Source organism: Podarcis bocagei, assembly GCF_964188305.1.
Source record: "Podarcis bocagei genome assembly, chromosome: 13".
Classification (NCBI taxonomy): domain Eukaryota; kingdom Metazoa; phylum Chordata; class Lepidosauria; order Squamata; family Lacertidae; genus Podarcis; species Podarcis bocagei.
In genome coordinates, this window is record NC_138138.1 from 27,746,748 (window position 1) to 27,762,453 (window position 15,706).

Consider the following 15,706-nt stretch of genomic DNA (forward strand, 5'->3'; position numbering starts at 1 on the left):
GATTTATGCATGGTGGATGAAGTTAGTACCAGGCTCCATGGATAGGAGCGCTAAGGCTGGATCTGGGTAAGGTGATGGTGGAGATAGTTTCAAAAATTTTGGTCCGGAATCTCTAAACTATGCATTTTATTATGTTTTTAAATATGTTGGAAGCCGTCCAGATGGCTAATTTTTGCGTCCTCTTCAGCAATCTGTTTGAGTAGTCTCTTTCACAGACTGAGATTGCCGAGTGATGAGAGAACCCAAACCTTATCAACTGCAACATTTAAGAAAAAGTGATCCCCCTTGTTTGCTGCTGCTTCATTTACTGGTCACTGGGGGGAAACCCACAGAGAACCTGCCACCAAGAATCACAAGGATCTCTGCTTCAACAGCAGGTTGAACAAAGAAACAGCTAATACATTTTCAAGGCCAGCCCCCCCCCCCAAATCTCTTACTGCAAACTCTGAATATTTCTTACCTCTCCTGTACTTGGACAGCGAATTTTCAGAAAAGGATGGTTCCTTGCTTTTAAGCAATCGCAACTACTTCTGCGTATCATGTCTTCTGTTTTTGACACTTCTGTTGCAATAAGCAGGGGGAACTCAACTTCCTTTTGCAGCAGATTTTGAATGTCTTTGGTTTAATTTTACTTTAAATTATCTGCCTGTGACAGTCTTCTTGGCTAATACTGTCAAACTTCCTAGAGAGGAGGACAACATATATTCACATTTGAAAGCAAATTTACCTAATTTTGCTTTTAAATCAGTTCACCTTTAAAGCAAATTTCCCTAATTTGCAATTTCTTTAAAAAATGCTCAAGCTGAACACACACGGAGAAGTTACTTTGCAATAGTATGTACATTAGAAAAAAATGCATACAAAATATCAGCATTAGGAGAAATTTACACTAGAATGCTGATAAATTTTCATTAGAGTGTTGTTTTAAATCACAAACTAATGTGGAGAAAAATCAGATGCAGTGAGAAATGAAAACTGACAGACTTGTCCCTCACTATTCAATCATGCTGACAGATGAATAAATGAAGGAGCAAGTAAGGTGATAAGGATTTAAGGTTTTACCATTGTTTGTAACAGGTTAGCTCAATTTCAAAAGGTGTTGAGATACAGAGATCTTTAGAGGGATCCCTTGACCCTCCAGTTGTGGTTAGACTCTCAACACCCATCAGCCCCAGGTCAACATGGTCTAAGGGAGGATGGAAGTTGTAGTTCAAGAATATCTGCAGATGTAGGAGGGTGCTTGTTCACTTATCTCATCGGTGTTAAATCAATTGGATAAAGCCGAAAACCCAGATTTTTAAAATGGCTGGAGGCGCAGAGGGTGGAGCTTGATTCTCTCTGTGGGTCTGCATCCCTTGAAGTTACTGAGAAATGTTGGAACGGAAAGTGTTATTCCTAACTCTAAGGGACTAAAATGTTAATCTTTCTATATTATCTCTATATTTTGGAAAGGTTTTATAAATCAATCAATCAATCTGTCTGTCTGTCTGTTGTCTATGCATTCGGAACACCTCTTAGGATATCGTAACCAAATTTGGCATGGACTTGTTTCTGAGATTAAGGGACAAGTTTTGGTCTACGTGTTCCTAGGATGGTGTAGCACTTTGAAACAAGATGGCATTCTGAACCTTTCAAATCTGTACAGATTTGGACACTCCGTAACTGAAGTGTCCCTCCTAGAGAAATCCTCTTCAGAGGAGGACCTAGCACTCTCCAAAGCAAGCATCACAGAGAAGCGGGCAGGTCCCTGCCCAAAATAAGAGGCAGAGACCATAATCAGCCAGATATTATTTTGTACAATATGTCTGATACTCATGTATTCATTACCCTTATACTTTTATTATCCATATAACATTACTATTTTTAATGTAATCGCAAGCTGAACAAATGAGTGACGCTCTTCTTAGCCATCGATAGCTTTTAGCAGCTTATCTCTGGTAAACAAGATTTTGCTTTTGGGAAGCCAAGAGGTGAGCTATCTACTTGGAAGCTTGTGATAAATAAGCAAAGCATGAACAGGCTCAAATTGCATCGTGGAATTTCCAGAAAGGGCAACGGCATTCCAATAAGGCTGGAAAGCCTTGTAATCAGGCCAAACAGCTTGCCTGCCACTTAACTTTGGGCAGAGTAAATGGAGAGAGAGAGGACTGGAGGACTAGAGGCAGGAAAACTGTAAAAACTTTAAGGAAAGAGATATTTGGGGGCAAAATGTCTGCAGCAAGCCAAAAGAAGCAGTCCACCATTGCCGCTCTCTGCTATCCCTCTGTGCTACTAGGCTGATGCAATAACTGTCTTCGGCAACTATATCCCTGAATGTGCTGTATGACCGAGAGCTCTGGAGTAGATGGAATTAATAGATCACTTTTAAAAACTGGTACCGTTGTCTTGGCCTCTGTGCTTTGCCCTTCCAGTTCTGGCTTGCATTTATAGCACAGTGTGCTGATACCAGGCTTTCGAAACGCCCCCCCTCACCGCCCTCATTATTTCAACTGTGAAATGTGGTTTCACTCTTTCCATGCTTATGAAATCTAGGAATTATATACTTCCATCAATCACAGCAAGTAGCAGTGAAGTAAGACCAAGCTGGTGTTAACCTTTATCTCAATGCTGTGCATTTTAGTTCCACTTCTCCTCTTCCCACACTGATGAAACTTTGGGCTTTTGAGCTACCATCAACTGTAGCAGTGATTTCACAATCCCTCTTTCTGGCTCTGGTAAGAAAAAGGATTATAGCAGTTACAATAAAAATCTTGCTTCACTTCAGGGAAAGAATTGCTGTGCAAGGTTACTAGAGTTAGCTAATGATGATAGGGGTTTCCCCCCACCCTAACAGAGTAGAAAGTAATATAGCAGGGCTATCATTGTACCAACAAATTTAGCTCATCCCAGCCTTGCCTCCAGTCTCCAGTCAGAGAGGTTCTCGTAGTCCCACACCAACTTCCAATGCCTGTTTGGCCAAAGGCAACAGCAGAATGGGGGGGGGGATGCATGTGTACATCATTCAGCAACGAATCAATCAGGTCCCTGCCAACTCTCTCAATAACCATTGTTTTCAACCTAGCTGTTGTTTATCTAATAAAGGAGGCTTCCACACTAGGCATTTACTTTAGAAAGGCTACTCTTTGTTGATCCACATTGTATGGTCATAAAATCATTTTTTCTCTTTTGTTTTCCTTCTGCTGCTTTTTATTTTCTTTTGTTTTGCAAGTCACAATATCTCATTTTTGGGAGTCACAGAATGGAAAAGTAGTGCAAACTCTGCAGACGTTGGCTGCCTCAGTGCTACTCCTCTGTCCGAAAAGAGTGTTTTGATGTGTTCAGTGACACGTTGGGTTGGCTGAACCCTGCGGTCCACTATTACCTTTCTAGCCAACACCTTTTTAGCAGCATGAATGGCAAATTTAGGTGATTTTTAACCAGTCTGTTCATTTGTGGCAAAGTGTTTTCTTACATACGCCTTTCAAAATCATTTAAAAATACTTGTACGATGGCACTTAAACAAACAAAAAATCCATTTAGTGGAAATTTAAGCTATCATGTTATTTTGGAAAGTGCAGATTTGATATACAGCATTCGGATTTAAATGTGAGCTGAATCAACTCTCTCGCCCCCCCCCCCCATGCTAAGTCATGACATTTTTATAAATGGTGTAAAATAGACTCTTGACTAGTACAGAGGAAGAAGAAAACGAGTCAGCTGGCAAAATTGTGAGGGAGAAGTGATACAGAAGACATGAATCACTGCTGTAAAATAGCATTATTTTGCAATTGCATTATTTCCCCAGCAATTCTCTTAATGTTATAAAGTAGGAAGGAAATTCTGTTGTACTGCTTGTTTTCATATAGCACTTCCCCAATGCTTTGCCATCAGCAATTGTTGTTGTTTAGTCGTTTAGTCGTGTCCGACTCTTCGTGACCCCATGGACCAGAGCACGCCAGGCATTCCTGTCTTCCACTGCCTCCCGCAGTTTGGTCAGACTCATGTTAGTAGCTTCGAGAACACTGTCCAACCATCTCGTCCTCTGTCGTCCCCTTCCCTTGTGCCCTCCATCTTTCCCAACATCAGGCCATTTTGCAGGGAGTCTTCTCTTCTCATGAGGTGGCCAAAGTATTGGAGTCTCAGCTTTAGGATCTGTCCTTCCAGTGAGCATTCAGGGCTATTTTCCTTAAGAATGGATAGGTTTGATCTTCTTGCAGTCCATGGGACTCTCAAGAGTCTCCTCCAGCACCATAATTCAAAAGCATCAATTCTTCGGCGATCACCCTTCTTTATGGTCCAGCTCTCACTTCCATACATCACTACCGGGAAAACCATAGCTTAAACTATACGGACCTTTGTTGGCTAGGTGATGTCTCTCCATCAGCAATTATGGGAGGTCAATTTACTGAGCCACCTTGGCATCTGACACTTTGTCCTTTCAAAAGTGGCTCAGTTGAAACATTCGCTCACATTCTCCCATACTATAATTTTTATAGGGAAATAAGGTGGTTTGCCTTGATACTGCAACACCCGATTTCACAATTCTGGTCTGTGGACCAAGCAAAATTATCTCCTCAATTACAGAAGTACGGCCTGAGGCAGTGGTTAGAGTGCTGGATGGACTTGGGTTCAAATCGCCACTCGGCCATGAACCTTGGGCCAATCACTGCCTCTCTCAGCCTAACCTAACCTGTTGTTGTGAGTATAAAATGGGGGATGGGGAACTATGTACACCACCCTGGACGAAAGGTGGGATAAAAATGTATCAAACAAACAAATGAACTATAGATAGGACATTTCATGTATATTTTTTATTTCATTGCCTTACTGTGGAAGGGATGATGAAAAATCGAACTCGTACCGTGTTGGAAGATGGAAGATTGATTTTGTCTTTTGCGTATGCAGCAAAACAAGACACCGCCAGGAAACAAGAAGGGAAAGACCAGCACAACTGAAAATTTATGTCTGGTGCAAGAATGCTCTGTGCAGAACTGACCAGGCCTACTGAAAATGACATGGACATGGAGGTAGCGGGCTGGGCAGCAAAATGTTGCAGTGCATCCTCTTTCCTAAAAGGAGAGTTCTGGGTCAAGTTTCCATCCTTCTTTCTTTGCAGCACCAGGGGAAGAACCTGGGAAGTGGGAACAGGGTACAGGATAAGGGACCCTCCATTTGGTATAGAACAGCGGAGGCTAGCCCATGGCCTGCCAGAAGTCCCTGGGCTGCAAGTCTCATAAGCCCCAATGGGCATGGCCAGTGGCCAACTATAATGGGATCTGTCATCTGGGGTTTTTCATGTGAGGTCTGAGAGCTTTGCACATATGGTCCACAGCAGTAACTCTGCAGAGGCAGAGCGCCATAGCTGTGTGTGTGTGTGTGTGTGTGTGTGTGTGTGTAGAAAAATAGCGGACACAGCAACTGCTTCTTCATTCTTAGAAGTTGGTGACCCACTTGGAAGGTGAGTGAGATGGACCGGAAGTGACAGGCAAGGAGGATCTGCCTTACTTGTAGGGATTAAGAGCGGTGGACTCGTAATTTGGTGAACCGGGTTCGCGTCTCCGCTCCTCCACATGCAGCTGCTGGGTGACCTTGGGCCAGTCACACTTCTTTGAAGTCTCTCAGCCCCACTCACCTCACAGAGTGTTTGTTGTGGGGGAGGAAGGGAAAGGAGATTGTTAGCTGCTTCGAGACTCCTTAGGGTAATGATAAAGCGGGATTTAAAATCCAAACTCTTCTTACTGGTGGCTGTAAGATATGCTTATGTGGCTGCCACCTGGTGGCCCAAAAGTTTCTACAGAAAAGTTGGAACTGAGCATGCTCAAGGCTGTCAACCCCTGGGAATAAATTATTATTATTATTATTAATGGTGGGGGTAGTAACATTAATTTTTTTAAAAAAGAAAGATTTGCTTTATTTATAAATATCAGCATATTGTCCCCGAGGTTTTACGATTTTCTCCCTTAAAGCTGATAAGTTCTGAAGAATTCAAACCGTAGCATATTTCACAGGAGGCATTTGCACATTGTCGTGATCATTTAGGTGCACGATGGTGAGGAAATTTGCATAGGTATACAGTATCTTGAGCTGGAGTAGAATTTTGTCCTGGAACTTGAATCATCCTAAACCTAACTCTGTTCACTCAAATTTCATAATTCATTTGAGATAGTTATGCTGACAGACTAAAGAATGGCGGCTTTAAGCTAATGAATTTACTCTTAATATCTGCAACTCCTGCAATTGATGGGGAGATTGCAGGCATTGAAATAGTATGTTGTCTCATTTCTTATTAGCATCATTGCCTTTATAAAGTTTTCACTCACATTGTGACAGTTGATTCCTAAGAGTTTTGGTTGAATATAGTCATGCTGAGAAGCTCATTATACCGAAAGCTAGGAGAAGGGTGCCTCCTTTTGATAGCAACTGTAACGTATTTGTTTTTATTTTCCGTGCATAGAATAATGTTGACAAAATGACTCTTTAGTGTGGAATAAGTAATTGCCTATTAACTACAACAGCAGCTCCAATTATTAATTTCTCTTGGAGAGGTGTGTCTATACCAAATAACAGTTTCTAAACTGCCTCTTCCTTTTAAACCTGAAAGATCAAGAGCAAGAATATAATATTGTGCATTCTTTGTGGCATTTCATACTTTTTATTATCAATTTAAAACTTAAAATATAAGTAAAGCCTATTTTTATTGTCTCCCCCCCCCAAAAAAAATAATTACTTGGGCTCTTGTAAGATAACATTTATATGCTGCCTATTGGCCCTCAGAGTGACCCAAGGTGGGTTACAACAAATATATACAATAACAACTGAGAAGAATATCTTAAAGGGATTGCTGAAAGGCAGCATAAAAAGGAGGATAATTTAAATGCAGTTTTTAAAAAATCTTAAAAGCCTGGCAGAATAAAAATATATTGGCTGCCTGACTGAAAGGCAATTTTCCTCAGCGGAACCTTTAAGCGCACCACAAAATTTGGCTCTTCAGGAAAACCCAGCGAAAACTCGAAAGGCGTTCCTTTCCCCTGAGAAATTTCGGTGGTCTTTATCAATGCTCTTCTTGATTCCCTCAGATGTTCTGTGCCAGCAACAAATCTCCTCATTCAGTAAGGCTGCAGCAAGTCTGCCATTCCTTCCTTCCTCACAGGTTCATCTACCACTTGTGTTGGATGGGTTACTTTTCCACATTTTGAAAAATTGGGTACTAATGTGCAAGTGCTTTGTGCCTTGATTTTTGTGTGTGTGTTAAATGGTGATGACTTGTAGAGAGACAGAGCAAGCAAGTTGCCAAAAAATGTGTGAGGGGGAAGAGTTGTTGGGCCCATCTGTTTTTACCTCAGAGGCAGGGCATCTGCTTTGCATTGAGAAGCTCCTATGGCAATTCCAGGTCAGGCTAGAAAAAGACCCCTCTCTGAAATCCTGGAAAGCTTCTGCCTGTCAGTATAAACCAGTGTTTCCTAAACTTGGGGTCTCCGGCTGTTTTTGGACTACAGTTCCCATCATCTCTGACCATTAGTCCTACTAGCTAGGGATGATGGGAGTTGTAGTTCAAAACCAGCTGGAGACTCAAGTTTGGGATACACTGGTATAAACAATACTGAGCTGGGTGGGCCAATGATCTGACTCGGTATAAGGCAGTTTCCCACGTCACTTTCATTAGGATGAAAAATGACTCAAAAAGGCCCTGATCTGGAAGCAGCCAAGAACCCTCAACACAATGTCAAAACACCATTGTCTTTTTCAGGCATCCTCCCCTACTCAGGGGAAGAGCAGGACAGTGCTCATTGACACATTAGAGCTTTCCTTATATTTGTACAGATTCGAGGAATACATACAAGATATATTACATGAATACTGATTTTTTTAATTGGTTTGTCTTTGAATACTGTAGAAAGGACTCATAAAAATAATATTCACACTTTGTCTTAGAAAGTTCTCCAGATGAAAGTTTTCTTTTCTCACGTGTACTCAACAAAACAAGAGCAAATCCAGAAACAAAAGAAGATTTTTTTTAAAAAACCCCAACACAAACGTAATTCTATGTTCGACACAAAGGTGTAAAACATTTAACGCTCACTGAAAAGAACATTCACACTCACATTCTAAAAATTATATTTCACAGATAATGGTAAATCAATACAATAGGTTAATTCACTACAATTAAAGAACAATCCACAGACATATCATAAAATGCAGTTTGTGGCAACAACTCAGCTACCATGCCTCCTAAAGAGCTTACTACCATCCCTTTAAAATAGTTAAATTATTGTTGTTTTTTAAAAATTAAACCCTTATGAAGTAAACAGCCTATAAAGCTAAGAGAAAAACCTAGACCTCACCAACCAATTGATGCCAAATTAGCAATTAAACCCAAAAGTATTAGCTCCTGCAGTAAACACAGCACCTTGCTGTTAAGTCGTGAAAAGAGCTCATTGGTCTTTTCCCTTTTCCTTCCATTTCTGGAGTTCCAGAAATGCTACATATGCCCCTTTGGCAGGGACCCTTTAATCATTGTTACACTGTTCCTTGCATGGTCACATATACATGACCTGCCCATATGATACTATGCTTTACCTGGTGCAAAAATCTGGGTGGGAGCAGGCCATTTGCAGCCCCACAACCCAGTTCTACTTATTTCGAGCAAAACTTTCTTGTGGCAACTTGGAAAGACGTTGCTTCCTTTCCACTGATCTCTGAGTGGACCATTGTGCGATTGCATGTTCCATCATTACTTCTGCTGCTACAGAGGCTCTCATGATCAGGAACAGTATTGTTGTTGTTGTTGTAGGGATCAAACCAGGAGCACAGCTGTTCAGGCACAGATTCCCTACTCACCAAGCCACCCTAGGTGCCAGTTGGAGGAAGGAACTGCAGGCAATTTGAATAGGGACACTAGCAACTCTGTTGACCATTAGATGATCATCAAATAACAAATCCAGTTCTGCTGCAAATCTTTCACACCTGCTACACTGAGAAACTACTTCTGCCCTGATCATCTGTTCTAGCCCAGGGAGGGGGAACCTGCAGGCCTCCAGGTACTGCTGAACTACAACCCCCATTATCACCCTGACCATTGGTCAAGGGTGATGGGAGTTGGTGCCCACCAGGACCAGGAGGTCCACCTGTTCTAGGTATCTGCCAGCACTTTGGCTCCAGACTTGGCACAAAGCACACAGCTACTCACTCTGCTCTGTGGAACCTGCATGCTATGCAAGCTGCTTGCTGGGAGAGGGGTTGTTCTTCTCTAGGCTGCTCTGTGCATTGTTCTGGGCGTGCACAGACCCCATAGAGTCCCCATCAAAAGCCACAAGAAAACCTTGATTTGTTTCAGATAGGCTCCATATTTCCTTTCTATCAAAATGCTACATTAAGTCCTTGAATCCCATGTTGAGATTTCCCGTGTCTTTTTATTTACAATCTATTTATTTTGTGTGCGAGAGGGAGCGATTCCAGATCGGGACCATGATGAAATCACCAAATTTCAATAATCACTGAAAACCCACTTCTTGCCTGAAGCTGCTGTTTGCAGATAATGGCAGCTTGGGGGGGGGGACAACTTCACAGAGGGGTAATTTTCAGCAGGATAGTAGCATAGGGGAGAGGGAGTAAACCTCAGTTTTTTTATTGCATACACATGGGAAATGCCAAGCGTGATTTTAGTATAACTTGAAGCTTTGACCACCACAGGCCCATGTTTCAGATTGTTCCTGCACTTATCACAGAACCTGACAACAGAAACCCTAGACAGTGCATGGCCTTTCTGCTCAGTCTCTGAGATGCACCAGGCTCGAGATGCATTTTATACCTTAATTATACCAGCCTGGGCAAAGAAGCCTTGGTACCTACAATTATTCCAGGAGAAATGTGTTCACATGCAACATTTGTGTGGGAAATCCCATCCTCTCCACTCACCACTTCAATGATGGAGAGCATTTATTTATCCGTAAAGCCATGTAGGGTAGGGAGAGATTTGTGGCCCAGAGACAATATTGCAAATGGTGCACTGCATTCTGAGTCCCCTTCAAAATGATTACTAGGGTGCTGGTGGAAGAGATTGGCCTTTGGGACAGTGAATTAAAGGGAGCATGCTATCGCCCGCCCGCCCAGCACCTCCTTTAGAAGAGCAGGAAGGGCTCAATCTCTGTTTGCTCCCAAGGCAAACTGAGGACGGATTTGGGGCTCTTCGTAAAAGGCACAGTGGACCTAACTGGGTTGGTTAAAACACAACTCAGCCAAGACAATTCTACCTCCCCAGCCCCTGCCATCCTTAGTTATGCATGTCCACTACCCTCTACCAGGGAGATTCCATTAGGGGCACACACAGGGGAACAATTTACTAATAACAGGAGGGATTCCAAATTATTAAAAATGATAGCATGGTGCATCTTCTCTAATAAGTTCTACTGCCCACAGAACACCGAGGAATTCCATCCCAAACCACAACTACTAAATTTTATAGCATACAGAAACCTTCTTTATGGAGCGTGCCCAGACTTAGCAAAGCAGCTCTTTCTACAGTATAGAGTTACAGAAAGTGGTCAACAAGGAAACTGCATGAACTTTCGTGTCAGCACCAAGAAGCAGCTTCATTGGGGAATATGGAAAACAAATGGGTTTCACGCCATATTAACTGGACTTGCTCTGTTTGACAAAGCCAGGACTGAGCAAGTCCTCAGCAAATTAGCATATAGGATTGACCACAGCCCAGGCTCTCTTCATCTCCACTGGGTTTTGAAAGTTTCCACAGTATTTAATATTTTTAATGTAAAGGAACAATCTGCCAGCTGATTCTCTCATATGGTCTTGGCCTGGACAACGTAAGCTTTCTTAGAGCTCACTTTTCTAGTAGCAATAACTATTGACAGAAGAGTGAGCTGGCAGCTTGCACTGAAAAGGGTTTTGTTTAGATTTTCATAAAGCTAAACCCACCCCCTTTGCTTAACTGTAACAGGAACTCTTACTGACAACGGGAGACACGGCCTGGAACAGCTGGTTCCCCAACTTGGTACTCTCCAGATGTTGTTGCTCTACAACTCCCTTCATCCTAGAGCTCTGGGCCTTGTTGGCTGAGGCTGATTGACATCCTAAACATCTGAAGGACTTCAGGTTGCTAAGGCAGGCCTAGAATACCTTGAGAGCACTGTGGCTGGTGAACGGGCTATTCTGAACAATCCCCTCAGTACTCAGAATAATGAAACCGAAGTGGTAGGAGCAGAAGTTTGCAGAGCAATGAATGACATGAAAATTGGCTGGTGTGTAGACATAGTGCTAATGAGCTCTTTCTATATTTTTTCCTTTTTAGTAGGGTACTGATTTATACCCTTGCAAAAGAACATTCTGTTTTTCGGAAGAGTGCAACTTAGATCTGTGTTTAAGGCCTTAACCACCTATATATTGGAATAGTGCTAAAAAATACACAAGCCCTTTAAGTAATCCATATATTGAGTTACACGTATCATCAAGTAATGAGCACAACTTCTATTGCAGAAATCTACGTTGAAGCAGATTGTTTCCTCATCAAAGCAAGACCTGGGGTTAAAATTGTGCGTTTGATTAAAATTTCTTAAAATCGCTGCTGAATTTCAACTTTTAACCTGGGCTCATCTGGTTCCACTGAATTGCTGAAAACTGGTAAGTGGTTGTTCAGCATTCCACTATTATTTTGACATATTAGTAGCTGTTTTGCTTCTGCAGAATAAAGAATGGGAGGTAGAACGGGGAGATCTAGTGCTAGAAAAAGCTAATAATTGAACTGAACACAACAAGAAGAAAAATTAGAATGCCTATCCCCCCCCTGCCCCCACTTTTCTGATAACCCAATGCCGAGTCTGTTCCCCGGCCTCGGCATATTTTTCACATTTCGTTAAATTTGGTTTTCTTCCTTTTTCATGAATATTTTAAAAAGGACCTTGCTTTCAAGTTGCCTTAGACAGGAAGTTAAAAAATACAGGCTCTAACGGAGGTCAATAGCAGCTCAGCATCTTAGCGCGGGGATTTGGGTGAAAAGCTTACAATGTTAATCCTCTTAGCCCACTTTGCTGACAGGTGTCTTGAGCAGGGAAGGCCACTTGCTTCTCTCAGAGAAGAATTACACCGGGAAGACCCTGCCTCCCTCTCTGTGCCTAGATGACAAGCTCTGGTCCACACCAGTCATCATCAACAGTGGTATATATTGCCTGTCTGTAATTTTGAAGCTACTATCGCCTTCCTAATTCACAAACTCACGTACCTACACTTAATTATAACTGTCAGTGCCAATCAAAACGGCAACAACATGACAAGTTGTTGGGCTAGGGCAAGGGCTAGATGACTTCCATCAGGTTGAGTAACCAGGAATAAGGTCCTGCTGTCAGACAACCAAAGGTAGACATCAGGACCTGGTCCTTCTACCTGGCCAACTGAGAAGGTCTCTGACTGACAGGAAATTGCAAGGGCTGATACTCTTCCCTGTTGTGTCTGGAGGGAGAGCTCCAAGTACACCAGAACCTGACCTTCAATTCCAAGATTACTAGTCCCAACTGCGACACAAAGGCTGCTAAAACATACAGGTGACAAGCCCAAAAGCAACATTTGGCTGCAGCTGTGCCAAATGCCAAACACACTGTATCTCTTTCAATAGAGGGAGTGGGAAACATGCTCCAGGTGCCATTCGACTCCAGCTCCCATCAACCGCAGCCGGCGTGGCCAACGTTCATGGATTATGGGAGTTGTAGTCCCCCGACACCTGGAGGTCCCGCAGGTTCACCACCTCTGCCTCCACATTTTCAATCTCCTTTGTTTCTTGCATCATTGTCTCTGAAGCTTTGTGGACTTTAGTACACATTGCCTCCCCGGATAGCCACTTAACTGTCCTTTACATTTTTTGCTGCAGGTGTAAAGCGGCTTTTATTTTTGTCTGTTGAGCTGCCTTGCACCACTGGTCAAGGATAGGGATAGAATCATAGAATTGTAGAGTTGGAAGGGGCCAAGAGTCAATTAGTCCAAGCCCTTGCAATGCAGGAACCTCAGCTAAAATCATCTGTTTTATTACGTAGATTGTACCAAATCAGATAATGGGAAGGACATCTGAAGAGAAAGAAGGGGGCAACTCCCATCCCTTTAATGATACTGGGCTTGGTGGAAGGCTTTTAACCTCTTTGCCCAACCCAGAACCTTTGCTTGCTGCAAAGCCCAACAGCATCACCACTGCTAATGTGGCCACTGAGAAACCAGGTGGGCTTTCCCTGCCATCACTTCTAGATACTGCCAAAAGCAGAGGTGGTGTTTAAAATGCCCTCCTCCTCCTTTCAGGGAAGTGTCCCAAACAGTTCTAAAGCTGGGAAAACAGCTTACGAATTATTGGCACCGGCCTCAAATGTTTAGATGCCTCCCCAGTTTAGTGGGGTAAGGAAACATTTCAGTTGCCAAGCTAACAAGCCTGAGAAACAGATTCCAGGAAATACTCGGGCTGTTTAAATCCCATCATAAAACTCATATCCTAGCTAGCAATGTGTGCATTTCCTGGGGCGGGGTGGGTAAGGGGAGGGAAATTGTATTTTATTTTTTTACAGGACACAACATTGACAAGAAGAACCAAACTCACATACCTATGATCTTGATGATCAAAACTTAACCCACGTTTTTCTTGATGTCCGCATGATTGAATTGCAGCCAGCACCTTAAAAGGCTGTTGGCGATTACATGACATAATGTATTATAGCTCTCAGAGTCTGTTTCTCTCCCCCACCCCAATCCAACAGAAGCATCAGAAAGAAATAAACCCACTTACTAATCCATTAGCAGAAGAAAAACCCTCCCCTCCTTGCTGTACTGGTGTAGGAAGCAGACCAACCAGCAGTCAGACGTATACCAAAATATCTGCATTCTAGGTGACAGAGAGCAATACAGGGTTTTTTATTCTGACACAGTGGGGCACTAAAGCAAAAGCCCATTAAACCACATGGGTGGAGGCTGCCCAGGAAACAAGCAACATCTCAGTTAGACATCACAGAGGGCAGCAACAAGATAGCTCTCTCTGAACCCCAGTGCTGGCATGAATCAGCGAATGAATCAATGAAGAGTGGTACCTAACCAACCCTAATCAACTTATGCTGGAAACGGGGCCTGGGGCCTTTGGCCTCATCTTGTGTCTTCTCCACCGCCGTCACTATACAATGTCAAAATAAGCCATCCATGCCTCAAGAGACCGGTCTTTCAGCCATTGGCTCTCCCATCCAGAAGAAACGCCACAATGAGGCAGCTGTCGACTGTCGAAATGTGGCAACCACTGCAAGGCAAGTGTCAAAACATTTCTTCCCTCTTCCTTCTCGTCCCTGGGTTGTGTTTTCAACCTGCCATGTGGAGTTCCCCACTCCCTCAACCTCAGAGAGGGAAAAGCTTTGACATAGATATATATATAGGCAAAGGCTTTTCAAAGAAGACTCTGAAGAGCATTGCTTTTGTAACTGGGGGGGGGGGGGAACCTGGTTCATGCCCCTGCAAGAAAGAATGAGAATCTGTCCCAACTGCCTACCAAATAATTAAAATGTATTTATAAATGATCAGCTAAGGTTTCCAAACTCACAAAGAAATCTATACCTAGTGTGCATCTCAAAATTTCTGATATAGCCCTTTCGATGAGCAAGTCACAAATCCCCCCCCCCCCAAGGGGACAACTTTATATTAAAGTGCATTTGCTATCATCCTAAACATCGCCTTGCAATAGGCTCCTACCTTTCTATACCTGTCCAAGCCTTCTGGGCTGGATGTCTTCCATTACCCAGAGAGCAAGCTATGAGTACCTTTCAAATCTCAGTGTTGTCTGCATCTATTTTCAGATTCTTGAAAAATAAAATAATAATAATAATAATAATAAATACGTTTTAAGCTCCCCCCCAACCCTTGTCTCTCTTCCAAGCTAAACTCTACCCAGGATTCAAGCTTCGTTTGAGCCGTCTGCGTTCTCTGTCGGATCTTGGAATCCTGCTCAACATGTGCTCATTTTAAAAAGAAATTAAATTTTTAAAAAGGAGCCATTGTGTGGAAGTGTATCCTGAAGACGCAGCCGGAACGAAGGAAACAGGGTTCTCACGTTGCTGGCCTCTCACAGCTCACCAGAAGGGAATATAAAAGACACCCGGGCTCAGTACTTGTTAATCCCAAAGATCCGTACGCCATGCAGTTGGGGTAGTTTGGGGATCAAGACGCTCATCAAGGAGATGGTGTTGATGATGAAGTGTATCCGGTCGTATTTAGTGTAGAAGCTAGTAAGGAAATAACTGCGGAGGAAAGAAAAGGAGGAGAGAATTGAATCGCGTATGCCCCCATTCCCTCAACTAGCCCACGCTGAGAGTTGAAACATGGAATGCCCTTCCTAGGGAGGCTTGCTGGATGCCCGTATCATGCATACACACACACACACACAACATTTTTATATCATGCATATAATCTCTCTCTCTATGGATATATAATTTTTATTAAATTTCTGTTTTACCTTTTAGAATATTCACTTAAACAACCTTAAAATATCAATGACTTCCCTTCCTCTCTTTCCATGGTTCATTTTGCACAGCATAAACACTTGCACATTTTATATAAACTAAACCATTCTGTATTCCATTATTACATCCATCAAAACTTATTTGCACTGTTGAATTTATCTTAATTATGCTGCCCACGTTTTCATATGTACACAATTCCCCCCCCCCATATATTCAATAAACATTTTCCAGTCTTCTTTAAACAT

General features: G+C 42.6%; 2 protein-coding genes and 2 long non-coding RNA genes across 10 annotated transcripts in view; 2 read left to right on the top strand and 2 right to left on the bottom strand.

Annotated features, from left to right (window-relative positions):
* GSDMA (gasdermin A) overlaps positions 1–1,437 on the bottom strand; it is a 30,840-nt gene extending 29,403 nt beyond the window's left edge. Inside the window, exon 1 of one of the 3 annotated variants that reach the window (XM_081168689.1) lies at positions 461–1,437. The gene's annotated coding sequence lies outside the window, so the exon portion shown is untranslated. The remainder of the gene's footprint in view (positions 1–460) is intronic. The other 2 variants (XM_081168688.1, XM_081168687.1) reach the window with 2 other exon arrangements.
* The window catches only part of LOC308572554, a 79,163-nt gene that overhangs the window by 32,521 nt on the left and 30,936 nt on the right, over positions 1–15,706 (top strand). The gene's annotated exons all lie outside the window — the stretch shown is intronic.
* LOC308572561 lies at positions 3,527–7,990 on the top strand. Its single transcript, XR_014001811.1, has 2 exons — positions 3,527–3,875; positions 4,390–7,990. It is a non-coding gene; the product is annotated as an uncharacterized lncRNA (long non-coding RNA).
* Positions 7,826–15,706, bottom strand: part of ORMDL3 (ORMDL sphingolipid biosynthesis regulator 3) — a 33,178-nt gene continuing 25,297 nt past the window's right edge. For all 5 annotated transcript variants that reach the window (XM_081168722.1, XM_081168723.1, XM_081168724.1 and 2 more), the window contains one exon: positions 7,826–15,239. In XM_081168722.1, the coding sequence (XP_081024848.1) occupies positions 15,104–15,239 (136 nt within the window). In that variant the 3' untranslated portion in view covers positions 7,826–15,103. The remainder of the gene's footprint in view (positions 15,240–15,706) is intronic.